Source organism: Prionailurus bengalensis, chromosome B4, assembly GCF_016509475.1.
Source record: "Prionailurus bengalensis isolate Pbe53 chromosome B4, Fcat_Pben_1.1_paternal_pri, whole genome shotgun sequence".
NCBI classification, from domain to species: domain Eukaryota; kingdom Metazoa; phylum Chordata; class Mammalia; order Carnivora; family Felidae; genus Prionailurus; species Prionailurus bengalensis.
Window position 1 is genome coordinate 395640 of NC_057358.1, and position 14857 is coordinate 410496.

A 14857-nucleotide genomic window follows, 5' to 3' on the forward strand; every position below is an offset into this window, starting at 1 on the left:
GGGCCGGGGGTGGGGGGGCAGGTCCGACCCTTAGACTGGCTCAGGAGGCAGCTGCCTGCACGTCCAGAGCCACGTCCAAAGGAAAGCCACCAGTGAGCCACCTCTCTGTGCTGACCCAAAGTGGATTCACCCATGGCTCTGATCTCCTCCCCACCCTGTCCACTTTTCTGTTTCTAACAAAGCCCTTTTTCGAGTGACTCATTTTCCCAAACGATCCAGGGTCTAGCTACAGCAGATGACCACGACCGTGGGGTCAGGGATGGGAGCGCCATCACCCAGACCAGATCAGCTGGCGAGGAGTCCAGTGTCCCGGTGTCACCCCAGTCCACCATCTGAGGGCTCTGCCCCCCATGCTGCCACTCCTGTCATTCTATGGGGTTAGAACAGCTCTGTCTTCCTCCCCTGCGGGGGTGGGTCATCTGTGAACACGCCCGGATCATCTCTGAGTCTGCGTGTGCGTTGCAGGGTGGTCTCCTCCTCCTTAGGCTGCCTATTTGTGCCTCCAAGGGGTCCAGGCAGATTCCACCCCCACTGCGAACGGGAGAGACCATGGGGGCCACACTGGGGAGGGTCGAAAAGGTGACGTGGACCTGTCCCTTACTTTTGCGCAGCTTAGCGCTTACGGAGGACACACCACACCCGGCGTGTCGGCACCGCCGCAGCAGCTGGGGAAACTGTAGCTGAAGGGACCCGAGAGGTCCTTCCCAGGACAGGTGACAGTCATCACTCTGGAGGGCCACTGAAGACCACGGAGGAGGAACAGTCCCCAGGACAAATGAATGCTATGTGTAGAGGGTGGAGAAAGTCAGCACAAAAGATTAAGGAGAAATCAGGACGGCATCACAGAGCCGAAGACTGTCCGCTGGGCAACACTGTCAGGAAAGCTGAGGGGGGAGGAGCCAATGGAGGAAAGAGAGGAGAAAAGAGGTGGACATGTTTCAGGGCCTTGGGTAACTGAACAGACCCTCGGGAGCCCAGGCACTATGCCTCCTACTGCAGCACACCTGGGAGTGCAGAGGAGTCGATCCAGGGAATGGGGTCCACTGGGCCCTGACAGAGCTCAGGGAAGCAGCAGCGCTTCCTAAGACTCTTCCTGGGGGACGGTCTTGAACAGACACAAGAATAAATGACCCACCGGGTCACCTCAGCCCACATGGCAACTCAAGGTCATCAGAGCCTCCGTGGTCATTTCCAGGAGCCACATCGCATGGACGCTGGCCTGATGACTGGGTATCCAAATGAGAAACCCAGTTACGTGATTGGCATTGCCTTTCACTGGTCTCTGATCTATTACTTTAAATGGCAAGAGGTACCTCTGCACATCAACATTTTGGTATTTTGCAACTCTGAATAGCCATAATTTCTGACAACTGTATATACCCATACTTGTCAAGAGACCTATTTCTATTTCTCAGACTTTATTTCCACAGCAGAAAAATAAAAGTTAAGTATATGAAGGCTTTCGCATCTAATTTTACTGTTAATACTACCTGCTAGTATATCTAAGCTCTTATTCTTAAGTCCTCCTATGAAACAATACCGGAAGAGCTTGCTTTTCCAAGGTGAGATGTCAACACAAACCTTAATCACACTTGGAAAATAGAAAAGACTTTCGTTCCCAAGGACTGAAGTCTATAATGAAAGCACAACTTCTTACTTACAGGAGAGTAGTTCACTAATAAGAGACAAAAACGTGCCACAGATCTGACCCATTCCCTGTATTTTGGGGGGGGAAATAATGCAAAAAAAGATAGTGCTGAAACGATCCACAAAGATCTCAGTCAGAATAGCCACAGATAAATAACATGAAGGACATCACATAGGACTGAAGTCAAAGGGTTACGGCGGGAAGAAGACAAAGCCACAGGACAGCGACCGGGAAATTTGAGTTCAGCGTGCCTCACCCTACAGTTGAGCAGCGTGTACAGGACGTGGTCGGGGGTGGTCTGCGCCCTCCACTGCAGGACCTCCGACAGAAACAGGAACTGGAACAAAGCACAGCCGTTAGGCCCAGGCCATCCCGGCACCCTGCGTTCAGATTTAAACTCACACCTCTAGATCAGGCTAGCTTCGGTGCTTTCAGGTGACTTAAAGCATCGCTTTTCCAAGGAGGAAGGAGGGCCTCCCTGTCACAATCAGAAGAAGAATCCGGCACTTACAGGGTTTTTCCTGCGTGACCTGGATTCCCATGTCTGGCTGGGATTCGCAAGTCACAGGGGCCGGCGCCGCGCCTGGTCAGAGACGTCTCCCCATAACCTGCCGAAGGCTGGGAGGCACGTTCCCGGAATGCAAGGGGCAGCCAGCACAGAAAATCCCTTCCGGCCTCCCAGAAGACGGTGATTTCTGGGGGCTGTGATGGCAAGATCAGACCTATGCTGCTTTTGAACTGGGCTCCCTCACACGTGTTGTTTCCAAATGGTCATTCCCTGAGGTCTCCCAACAGCACTGCAAATCACACGGATCACGTGTACCCTACCGAGTCAGTGTGGAGAGGGAAGGTCAGCCCCACCTCAGGTCTAATCACAGGAAACACCTGGGTAGATCCCTTAATCCACTTTTTTAGTAGAAATGTACTCTGAGGTCTGAACATGGTAACCAAGTGCTTTAAATAAACGTATTTCTATTTGTTACCAAACTGACAATATTTTAAACGGTTGACTTTGTCATGTTTCCTGGTAGCTCATACAGACAGGGGTCACCTTTTGGTGAATCATCAGAGTCCTCAAGTCTGCATGGTGATAATGGGGACCGCAGTACACGTGACAAAATGTGACATGTATGCTGGGTGTGGCCCCGGATTTCTCCTCTAGCCCCCGAGGTCACGTTAAGGACGCCAGTTTGCCAACCCGGGTTTCGCACTTCTGTTCTCTTGAATTCCAGCAGTTAAAGGGCCGAAGCCTTTTGCCGCGAGACTGTCTGGGTGTCACTCCAGGGCTGGCAGGCTCATCAGGAACGAGCACCCCAGGATGCCCGGACAGAGCGGGCCTCGGGCCTCAGCTCGTGCGCCCGTGTCTCCTCCCACCCCCTTGACCCTCTGCAGTGTCCCGCAACACGGCACCCCCACCACACACATCTTTGTGGTGAGACCGTACGGACGTGCGTGCAGGACCGAGAGGGCAGGACGCCCAAGTTCAGGGGCGGGCGCTGAGCTGGCCGTCAGTGTCGTCTGGAGCAGTGTGCCGGCACAGGGCTCGGACAGGAACCCCGTCCGCCTCTCACCTTGCGGGCCTGATCGTTGTCCTCTATCTGGCCCAGGTCTCTGCCGCTGGCCTGTGCAATCCTCTTCCCAGACACCAGGTTCCCCACCATCACAGAGGCAGGGCCAATTTCTGGAAAGAATGTGAGGAAACAAGTCAACTTAAAACATGACCGCGCACCTCGGCAAAGAGCTGGCTCCGGGGAAACCCTCTGAAAGGCCGAGCTCTGAGAAAATCTTATCAGAACAGGGCTTCCAGTGCGTCCCAACAATGAGAATGATGGCAGACACGAGCGAGTCTCGATTACAGGGTAAAACAACGTTTTCACCAGATCCCGGTGGCGTCTCCCAAACCCGCTGCTGTTACTCTAATGCCAGTTGGTGGGATGCTGCGATCTGTCCACTTGGATGATTGTGAGAAATAATGCTGAAGATAAGGCAGTAAACCGTGACGTGTCTCGCTGCTAAGCAGTCAGGACTCTGGGATCACCTGTGTGGTGTTCCCCAGTGTCCCTGCTTGTCACTGAGCGACCCCCGACATAAACTATTCCACATTTTTTATAAATACCTTTATAATGCAGGGGGTAACGCCGCACGGGCACAGTCACCTATCTCACTGACGGAACAGCTCTGGGCTCTCGCCGGCCCCGCAGAGCTACGGAGACCAAGCCCAGAGGCTCCTGTCGAGCCAAAGTTCCTCTTACACCGCCATTACAGACTCAATTACCAGCATTCCTTTTACTGCTTATGAAACGTTTCACAAGAAAAAAACCAGATGCAATCTAGTCTGACAGCTTTCTCTTCTGTTTCAATGAAAGAAACAAGTTTCCTAAAAAACTGCAGAAACTCTTTCACAATGTCTAGCTGCAGGAAATCCTGGGCACCCCCCGGGTTTCTCAAAACACAATCATTCACTTTGTTTTGATCACACACACGTATGCACGTTTACCAGGGAAGGGTCAGCTGTGAGTGTGTGTGACACAAATGGCGGCAAAGAGTCAGGCAGGGGGCTTAAAGAAGGGAGTGGAAATAACAAAGACGCCAGCCACGTGCGTTTAGTCCGTGGTTTAATAAAATACAAGTTGAAGGTCGCTACTGAATCAAATTCTTGTTTCACCTTTGCCAAAGGCCACCTTACAAGCTTCTGAGTCACGGCACACGTTGCCTTCTGTTATTGCACACGGAGAGCCGTGTGTCAGCAGGTAAGAAAGCCTTAGGTTCAGGTTCGGGGGTAGAGGCCAGCAGCTGCCGGGATGATGACCCCCAGGCACCCTGGGAAGATGGGCAGGGCACGGGCTGACGCCTCCAGGTGACATTCTTCTCTGCAGACACGTGCCCATCCAGAGTTGGGCTGCCGTAAAACATTCAACGTGTTGGGAGAAGGCAGGCACTTCCAGCAGGACTGAAATCCTTTTCCATGGGAAAATGGCCCATGACACAGATCTCTGGGCCCCTGCTCACGGGCTTCATCGTAGGCAATTTGTAGGCGCCGTGATGCTGTTTCTGTGGGATCACAGAACACACCTTCTATGCTCCGCTACAGCAGGTCTGAATGGTCAGGTGTGGCAGACTGGGACTGCCTGCATTTTTCTCAGCTGGTAATAAAGACACTGCAACAGAGGAGCGGTCTTTCACATTTAACAAGATGAAAAGACAAGGCAGCGTGGCATACGGGGAAGCGAATGTGGCTGCTGCACGGGCTCAACCCGGAGCCCAGCCGACTGGCCCTCCGCTTCCTGACTTGGCGTCTGTGGGTAAAGCATCCTGACGTTCTCCTTGGTCCCGGGGGTGGGCAGGAAGGCTCTTCTGAGAAGCCCATCTGGCCTCAACTGGCTTGAAGTCTTCTCCGTAATTTTGTAAGAATTCAAACTAGGGTGGGAGAAGCACTGTTCTGAGGTGCTGGCAGCTTGTCCCCCCTTCCCCAGGGCTGGTCTCTACTGGATGTGAAGCTCAGACCTCACATATTGCTCCCCCGAGGTAGACTTAAGAATTACTTTTTCCCAAATGGTGCTGGGAGACAGGTGCTTTCCTGTGGCATTTATTTGCAAAATCTGTCCCCCTCCCAAGAACCAAGGGTCTCCCCCCCTTGCCAAATGAGGTGGGTGTGGTGCAAGACACCCTCACAGACTTCACCGCCTCAGGATTTGAAAACATAAGGTTGAAGAGCGCCTGGGTGGCTCAGTCAGCTGAGCGTCTGACTCTTAATTCCAGCTCAGATCATGATCCCAGGGTCGTGGGTTCGAGCCCCATACCAGGCTCTGCGCTGAGGGTGAAGCCTGCTTGGGATTCATTCATTCTCTCTCTCTCTCCCTCCCTCCTTCCCCTGCTCCTACACTTTCTCTGTAAAACAAAGTAAAACATTAAAAAAAAAGAAAATGTAAGGTTGAGATGGACCCAAAAATAGGTACTGAAGTTCACATTTGCGTTCTCTCCCTCCCCTCCCACTTACAGATGCAGAAGTGGGCAGGTCGGGAGTTTTATCTCGGAGTTGTCCTCTTCCTATTACTACCCGACTGTGTCACGCAGGGGACACAGCACATATTGTGTCCTCTGGGTGCAGAACCCGCCAGCCCGACCGCACTCCTCCCCTTCTCCCCAGCAGGTGCAGTGCTGTCTGCGGCTGCTCCCCCTGCTGCCCTCTGGCTGCTCAGATACACTGTGTCCCAGGGACTGTTAACACTGGGAGCTGTATTTCAGGTTGTTAAATACTGTTGGTACCCCAACTAATGGGTTAGAGGGCTTTTTTTTTTTAATTTTTTTTAACGTTTTATTTATTTTTGAGACAGGGAGAGACAGAGCATGAGCAGGGGAGAGTCAGACAGAGAGAGACACAGAATCTGAAACAGGCTCCAGGCTCTGCGCTGTCAGCACAGAGCCCGACGCAGGGCTCGAACTCACGGACCGAGAGATCATGACCTGAGCCAAAGTCGGCAGCTTAACCGACTGAGCCACCCAGGTGCCCCAAAAGGGCTTTTAACATTTTGTGCTCCATTAAGATACTCTCACACACACATTGTTAGCTCAGTAAATATGAATTCATCTGCTAAAAGAGGCAACTAGATCATCTACAAACTAAGTTTTAGGAGCTTTGTTTCAAGCATAGCATCTAGCAACACCCTCATGGAGAAATGGCCTCACTAAATACTTTGGCCACAACAAGTACTTGTTCACAGCCTGTGTCTATTCCAAAGGAGACTTAAAACTCACCACATCCAATCCCCTCATTACATTTACGGAAACTGAGGCTTCAGGGAAATGTCACCTGTCTGAGGTACGTTATAGGTCATTAGCCAAGGTAGGGAAGTGAACCAGCACCTCATGCTGTCATTAATATTTGTTAAAAACAGCTTTTATTCAGGGGCACCCGGGTGCCTCTGTCAGTTAAGCGTCCGACTCTTGATTTCGGCTCAGGTCATGATCCCAAAGTCACGGGATTGAGCACTGTGTCAGGCTCTGTGCTGACAGTGCAGAGCCTACTTGGGATTCTCTATTTCCCCCTCTCTCTCTGCCCCTGCCCTGCGCGCTCTCACTCTCTCAAAAACAAATAAGTAAACAAACATTAAAAAATAAAAAAAATTATTTCCTTACAATAATCAATCACATAGAGCTTCATTCACCATGCTGCAGCCGTGATATCTAAACAGCCCCAACCTCCCAGCTCATCCTTTCTTCCCAGAGGAAGAAGGCTGTCCTCAGGTGCCCCGACACTGCTCTCGAGCAAAGCACCTTGGCCTCTTCATTCAGTCAGGTTTTGCCTTGACATCCGACAGGTGCACTGAGCCCCGTAGTTCTGGAAGCACATCAGGCCTTTGCAAATGACCCCCACCATGAGTATCTGTCCTGAATTCTGTCGTGAGCTTCTCTGCACCCGGGACCACTGGTGGCCAGGCCCCCAGTGGAGGTGTCTGATGGTGAGTGGAGGCGGGCAGGAGACAGGGAGAAGTCAGTCACTGCCGAATGTGTGCAAGGACACACTAAGGAGCCTGCCACCATGATCGATTCCATTCACAGACACCAACACACCCACATGGAGCCACTGCTCCGACCTTCCCACGGCTGTTTATGCCCTGAGACGATAGGAGATAAAGAGGTGATTTCTCATCGTTTTGATATGCCGCCCCACAGAAAGGCAATGCTTTGTGTTCTGGGGGGCTCGTCGCTTGCAGCCAGTGTGCCCGCGAAATGTAAAGAAATGGATACTTCGTCAGTGGTAACTTTATGTTTTGCTATTGCAGTTGTATAAGCCAAGGACTGAGAGGAAAAAGAAACGAAGGGAGGTATCAGGGGATCTAGCACCTAGAATGTGAGAAAACAACAAACAGCACAGAAATCCGAAGAAAACCAAAAAGCAGAGGTAACTGCAAGGCCAAGGTGCCCAGAAAGCAGACAATGACTCCACACTTTCCAAGAGAACCCACGCAGAGGAGAGAACCGCAAGGCTGCAACGTGTACGTCCTCACGAACACATGTGCATCGTGCAGGGGGTAAGGACAAGGGACACAGGCTCGAGGCCTGGACTCAAGTCTGTCTGTATGCGTGGGGCAACCCTTTCTTCCTGCAGCATCCGCGTCCTCCCCTCACCCTACTGAGGACCACCCACCCACCCTCTCATCCGATCTCACTTAGGGGGCATCGGCCTCAGTCCCTACATTTACCACGAGGTGGGCCGTGCCCAGAGGTGACCCAACGGTGTCTGGCTGACTCGTCGTCAGCTCTGCCCTGCAGCCACGCTGTACTGGGTGGAACAAACAGTCAACGGGTCTGGGTCTGCCTCTGTCACACTCTGGCCCCATCAACCCCCCGCCTCTCTGTGACCCATTCTCCTCATTTGTGAAACAGGGACAGAAGAGTGTCTACCACGCAAGCCTCCATGAGAAGAGACGCATTAATTAGTACAACATGCTGAAACAGTGGCCACGGGGCCAGCACAGCCCGAGTGTGTGACCCCACCGCCGGCCCCTCCCTGCTTGGACGCCCTGGGACCTCCTGTCACTGCACCAGCAGAAAACCTGGGCCCTCACCTCCCACGGTCTGGAGATAAATTTTCGCTCACTGATGACTATGCAGCATGAAAGAACATAACTGATTAGTTGCTGGGCATCGAAGTCAGATAAAGGGTAAGTACATGTTCCCCAAACCCCCAAGCGCTAGACACACATTCACTCTTACAACGTCACAAATGAATTTCTAGACTTCCGCACAGGCTTCAAGAGTTTCCCACATTTATTAGGCTTTGACACCTAAATAACCCACGAGACAGGTAAGGAAGCATTCTTCTCATCTGAAGGAAACCATGACTGAGAGCTTCCATGCCTGGTAAAATGCCACCCAGCCAGACCGAGGGTCAACTACTCCACTGGGATCTACATAGGACTCCTTCCCAACATGCCCCCAGGTGCCGGGCTCCCAGCCAACCATGCTGTCCCAGGAGAGCCCCTCATCCACCATCCAGTGGGGCAGGTTTATGCCCTGGGAGTGTGGAGACCAGGACAGGAGTGGGGTTAAGAACCACCTACAGGCATGGGGCCTGGTCCACAGGGCACCAACAGCACCTGGTTCCAGACAGCCACCCAGATTCCACACAACTCTCCAGGCCATGGGACATACCTGGCTGCTTCTGTCGAGGTTTAGGCAAGTTTGTGACACAGGTATGGGGACACATCAGGACGTTGCAGGGGTGGAGTGAGCCCTCCAGGAAGAGCTGCTTCGTTTCTGACAAGTGGATCCCACCGAGTGGGGTTTTGGGGAGGGTGTTTGCTGGAACCAAGGCCAGGCAATAAACCCCAACTTGATGTATGCTGTCAATTGCCTGGAAAGTCATGAGGGAGGAAGTGGGTTAGAACAGGTGCCACAGACACGAAGCAAATGTGCAGACGGTGCAAAGTCCCGTCTGTAACATGAGCAAGCACACGCCATCCGAGTGGGGTGAAGATGCCAAGAGAAGGGGTGTCTCTCCAAATCCAGCCAAACTGGCTAATTTTATGTGGGATTTGTGGAATACCACATGCACTAAGAAGGGAAATTTTGAGGAAAAAAATACACTCTGGAGATCAGAACAAAAACTATTACTTGTGACATCCCCAAGTGAATGGTGGGAGCCAGTTCTGCAGACCCGTGACCCCTAATCTTGGTCTGTTTAGTTATTTTCCAAGAATGAAATACACATTTCCCGGTCAATGCAATTTCTGATCCAATGGGGCAACGGTCGGGGAGCACGGGAGCACCGTTGGTGGGACTTGAGGGAAGCCGGCGTGGAAGCAGCTGAGGGGCCCCGGGGCGGAAGCAGAGCTATACCTGCAGCACCCTGCTCATCCACTGGAAGCTGTCCTCCTCCGTGGAGTCTGGCCTCTGCTCGGCCACAATCACTATCCTCTCGTCGTGCAGGACAGTTACGGAGAACACAGCTATCCTGCGAGGACAGAAAGGAGCAGGTGCGGTGAGCACGTGCTGTAGATGCCGCCCAAAGCACTGTTCATTCCGCTACTGATGGCAGAGCCCAGGAGAGCACAGCGCCAGCCTCTGCTCCAGCAAACCTGTGAGGGGACAGGCCCCACTTCTCAGGGCAGACGGAAGGTGCTGGGCTGTAGACGTCAGAACCGCGCACAACCCACATCTTGGGTTGCACCTGTGAAGTAAGTCTCCACATCAAGGGAAACTCTGGGATGAACGAGTTTCTGCCTCTCTCTCGGGAAGCACAGCACCACGTGACTCGGACCCCCAGAGGCCCCCCTATCACACAGAGGCTGCCCTGGCTCAGTGAGTTAAACGGGGCAATGCTACATCCACGTGTCTGTCACTTCCACTCTCACTGGCGTGCCGGGCGGCAGTAAGGCTCTACAGGAGTTCATGACTTCCTTCACATGAGCCAAAACCCGGGGAGCCGCCACCGTGAATTAGTATTCACTGTGCCCTGATCATCAGGGAGAAGAGGCCACAGGACTCCATTCTCCCACACAACTGTTGCTCGACTATTACCTTGATCTGCTCCAACATGAATTTTTGGCTGTTCCCTTTGTGTATTTCTTTAAAACACAAGTCTTTCAAACAGATATTTTTATTTGACTCAGAGGAGAAGTGACAAAAATTATGTATGGAGCTCAGGAAATTTCTATAAAATGGGGCATTCAGAACTAGACAGAACGTCAGAGGTCACTCACTCCCACAACTAAGGAATTTGTGCAATTTTATATAACCAGTGTCGTCTGCAGACAACCCAGGGCTGAATTCCCAGAGGGCACACGCACACCCACCTTCCTCTGTAGACGAATTTCATGGGCTCCACGGCCAGCGCTGTGGCGACGATGTCGTCCGCGTTGTGTCTGCGCCCGCTGACCACCATGAGCCCGTCCATCTTGCCCACCACGAAGACGAGCCCCCCGGGGCCGACGAAGCCCAGCAGGCCTGTCCTTACGAAGGGGTACTCGCTGACAGGGGCCCCCGAGCTCGTCACGGGGAACACCTGTAGACACACGAGTGGTGAGTGCCCAGGGGCGCCCACCGCCACCCTCCTCCCTGGAGCCCATTGGAGAAGCCCCCCCTACCCCCCAATGCTCATCCCCCACGGTCCACACGCAAGGCTGTCCACCAGTTTCCTTCCACAGCATCCACACCTAAGAATGGATACCGAGATCATGATGACAGTCTAATAAACGCTAATTAATTATTCTGCTTTAAATCCACAGTGTAAAAGTGATGAATGGAAAACGAAAAATGTGCGTAAGTTGTAAGATGATCCCTATTCATTAATGTTTCCTTATGAGGACTACACCAAAAAGGGAAAATACAAACGGGGCAAATCAGTGTTCTAAGCCTGCACCTGTTTCCTCAGACCCTGCAGGTAAGTCACAGGAAAAAGGAGAGGGGTTTTCTACGGACTCCGGCTAGCTGGGCTTCAGGGACATTTTAGAACCTGGAAGCCACATTCAACAAAGCACCTCACTGCATCACGCTCTAAGAAACGAACCCCTAAGCAACCCACATTTTCTTCTTCTTTTCTTAAATGTTTATTTATTTTTGAGAGAGAGAGAGAGACAGAGACAGAGCGTGAGCAGAGGAGGAACACAGAGAGAGGGAGACACAGAATCTGAAGCAGGTTCCAGGTTCTGAGCTGTCAGCACAGAGCCCCACGCAGGGCCTGAACTCACGGATGATGAGATCATGACCCGAGCTGAAGTCAGAGATGCTCAACCAACTGAGCCACCCAGGCGCCCCAGCAACCCACATCTTCTCGTGCACAATTTATTCCAAAGTGTGCTCCTCGTAGGGTTAAGTATCACGTGGTCAAATGACAGCAATTCTGGGAAACTGAGGTGCGGCACAGAGTTTACCACTTAACCGCCCACAAGGCCAGTGTGCGTGTCTGTACGCACTGAGTGCACTAACAGCAAGCCACCCACGCGTGCAAACAAGACACAAGTACGTGTGGACACCTAACACACACACACACACAGCATATGCCACACGTGTGTGCATGCACACCCGCTCATGCCGTGGAGACGGTTACTTCACGTGTGCATTTGCTCACACCTGGCCAAGTCTGGCTTCAGTGGGAGGGCCGGGCTACAAGGGAGGGGCGGGTCTGTGACAGGTGTGCTCAGCCCTCATTCCTCAGCCTCTCAGCTGCAGCACTTAAGAGGCTAACGTAAGAACAGCACGACATAAAAAAGGACTTTTTTCAATGTTTATTTTTGCGGGGGAGAGAGAGAGCACGCGTGAGCATGAGCAGGGGAGAGGCAGAGAGGGAGGGAGACGCAGAATCCGAAGCAGGCTCCAGGCGCCGAGCTGTCGGCACAGAGCCCCACGTGGGGCTGGAACTCACAGACCACGAGATCACGACCCGAGCCGAAGCCAATGCTTAACCGACTGAGTCAGGTGCCCCCCAAAAAGCCCTTTTTAAAGAAACTGTTCTTGCCCTTTTTCAACACTGACCGTGAGGTGAAAAAAAGCTGATAAGCTAAATTCTTTGAAAATTATTTTGAAAAAAAGGCAGCAAGAAGTGCAACCATCTTAGCTCCAAGAGTATTTTTGGCTGAGAAACTACCACCTTATCTTTCATGTCTGTGCACCCGGCATTGGGGCTCAGCTCCATGGCCCTACCTCGAAGGTGTTCTTGGTCATGCCCGAGAGGCCGTAATAGGACGTGCCCGTGGCAATGGCGCACACGCAGAGCTCCCCGATTTCATCCGTTCTACACAGCTGAGGAATGCCGTCCGGCTTCACTGAACACATGATGGCTAGAAGCAAAACAGGACACACAGGTAATATTAGAGAGGGGAGGGAGGGAGGGAGAGGGAGACACAGAGAGGGACAGGGTGGGGAGGGACAGAGAGAGACAGGGAGGGAGAGAGAGAGAGACAGAGGAACAAGGAGACAGAGACAGAGGGACAGGGTGGGGAGGGACAGAGAGAGCAGGGAGGGAGGGAGAGAGAGAGAGAGAGAGAGAGACAGAGGAACAAGGAGACAGAGACAGAGGGACAGGGTGGGGAGGGACAGAGAGAGAGAGAGACAGAGGAACAAGGAGACAGAGACAGAGGGACAGGGTGGGGAGGGACAGAGAGAGACAGGGAGGGAGGGAGAGAGAGAGAGAGAGACAGAGGAACAAGGAGACAGAGACAGAGGGACAGGGTGGGGAGGGACAGAGAGAGACAGGGAGGGAGGGAGAGAGAGAGAGAGAGACAGAGGAACAAGGAGACAGAGACAGAGGGACAGGGTGGGGAGGGACAGAGACAAGGGGACAGAGAGGGACGGGAGGGGGCAGAGAGGGAGACAGGGGCGGGGCAGGGGGACGGAAGAAATGACTGAACACAGGGAGAGCACAGTGAGCGGAAACCGCATTTGGAACAGGAGTGTGAAGGTAAAAGGGAGGCCAGGCCGGTCCTGGTCTTCCCTGAAGTGAGTCATGAGCTTTCATGTTCCAGGAAAACGTCCACTTACACAGCTATGGTGCAAGAGTCTGACGGCTTGAACTTTAATGTGCAAATCGTACTGAGGGGATGGACTTCTCCCATCTGGACCAGGAGACACCTGGGAGGAGCCCAGGGCCCCCCCCCACACACACGGCCCCTCTGTTCCCTGCAAGCCCCGCGCTCCCCCTCCAGTCATCCGGGAGCCCCGGCCGGCACATCAGGAGGCAGCGTGTGCAGCGCCCTGACGGCCTCGTGTGCGCATTTGTGGGAACGGTTCCCTGACTTTTAAAAACGGGCTCTTCTGCTAGAACCAAGCATTGCTCATCGTCTGGAGCCCCGTCCCTGGATTTTTATACCATCTGCCACCAGCCTCGGTGCCCAGCTTTGTCCAAAAGGTGGATGGCCGGCGGGAACTTGACCCTTGCAGGGAGAGAAGCCCCCCATGGGCTGCAGGGGCAAGGCATGGCCCACGGCGCCCGCTAGGGGAAAGGGCCCCGGGATCCCAGCATGGGAGGTGGCAGAGATGCCCCGTGAAGCTTCCTGAACGTTCTTTCATCAGGAGACGCAGCAGTGACAAGCCCGGATTTAAGTGCTCCGTCTGACCTCGCGCCAGAGGGGCAAGGTGGTCCCGTGGGACGCAGCCCGCTGGACACGGCTGGGGCTCCTGACTCGACCCCCGCCCCCAACGTGTGCAGCCCAGCGTCCACACTCACCGCCAGGCATCACGAGGCCGACATCCTGCACGGTGAGCACAGACAGCTTTTCTTCGGAGTCCACCCGGATGACCCCGTAGGTAAGCCCATGCATGGAGAGGACACCCCGGCCCGGGGGCTGGTTGCTGTCATCTGTGGGCCTGAAAGAGCAGTTTTGTCTGAACACATAGGAGCAAACAAGCCACCATCATGAGAGAGGCATTCAAGTGCACGCACACCAGAGGCAGCCAGACACATCTGGGGTCCCAAGGATCCCCGAAGCAGATCTGAATGCCACACTGTCCTGTGTTCTTAGCGTGCCAAGGGATGCTGGTTGTGTGTTTGTGAGACGTCAACATCATTAACTCCGTCTCTGGAATGCCCCTCCCTTACACGTATCAGCCATCGACTGATTCCTTCCCTCCCCCTCTCTCCGCAGGTCTGATTTTCCAGTTTTGAAAGTGGCTAACAAGGGACCACAATGTCTCCAAGAACACAGATGATGGCACGGAGCAGAAACAAGGGAGGTGGGGTGGCCTGGGCTCAAGTTGAGATGTGCACTAGGCAGACAGAAGCTCATGGTGCAGGAATCTGAAATGACAGGCCATGCCATTCTGCATGACAAGCTTGGGGAAGTCTTTCTTCGCAGAAGGCATGTGGTGGAATGCTTTCACTCCATCTTCAGCCCGTCTTCTCCATGGCCCCCGCCATTCCAGCTCACTGCACGCCAGCCCCAGGCCCTGTATCCAGCACCCAGCCCACCCCTTCTGGGGGCTTTCACACTTGTCTCTGCCTCCATCTGGAATGTTCTTGGAGCAGACATCCCCCTGGCAGCTCAAATACGCAAGTACTCATTACCCCCCAAGACGGCACAGTAGGGCCACCTGACTACCCACACCAGGCCTCCTGCATCAGAGTCTCTGCTCCCCAAGGGTTCCCTTCTGTTCACTGCATAGCCTTACCCCTGGAGAAGTGTGCAGTAATAAAGGTCTGTTGACTAATCACTGAATAAATAAAATATTTCCAAGAACATGGATTTTGTCCCTGTAACTAAAGAATCTTCC

General features: G+C 53.3%; 1 protein-coding gene across 5 annotated transcripts in view; it reads right to left on the minus strand.

Moving 5' to 3' along the window:
* The window catches only part of DIP2C (disco interacting protein 2 homolog C), a 416639-nt gene that overhangs the window by 75978 nt on the left and 325804 nt on the right, over positions 1–14857 (minus strand). For all 5 annotated transcript variants that reach the window (XM_043563220.1, XM_043563219.1, XM_043563218.1 and 2 more), the window contains 7 exons: positions 13815–13954; positions 12293–12429; positions 10447–10655; positions 9491–9605; positions 8804–9005; positions 3220–3329; positions 1905–1985 (listed from right to left, as the gene is read on the minus strand). In XM_043563220.1, the coding sequence (XP_043419155.1) occupies positions 1905–1985; positions 3220–3329; positions 8804–9005; positions 9491–9605; positions 10447–10655; positions 12293–12429; positions 13815–13954 (994 nt within the window). The remainder of the gene's footprint in view (positions 1–1904; positions 1986–3219; positions 3330–8803; positions 9006–9490; positions 9606–10446; positions 10656–12292; positions 12430–13814; positions 13955–14857) is intronic.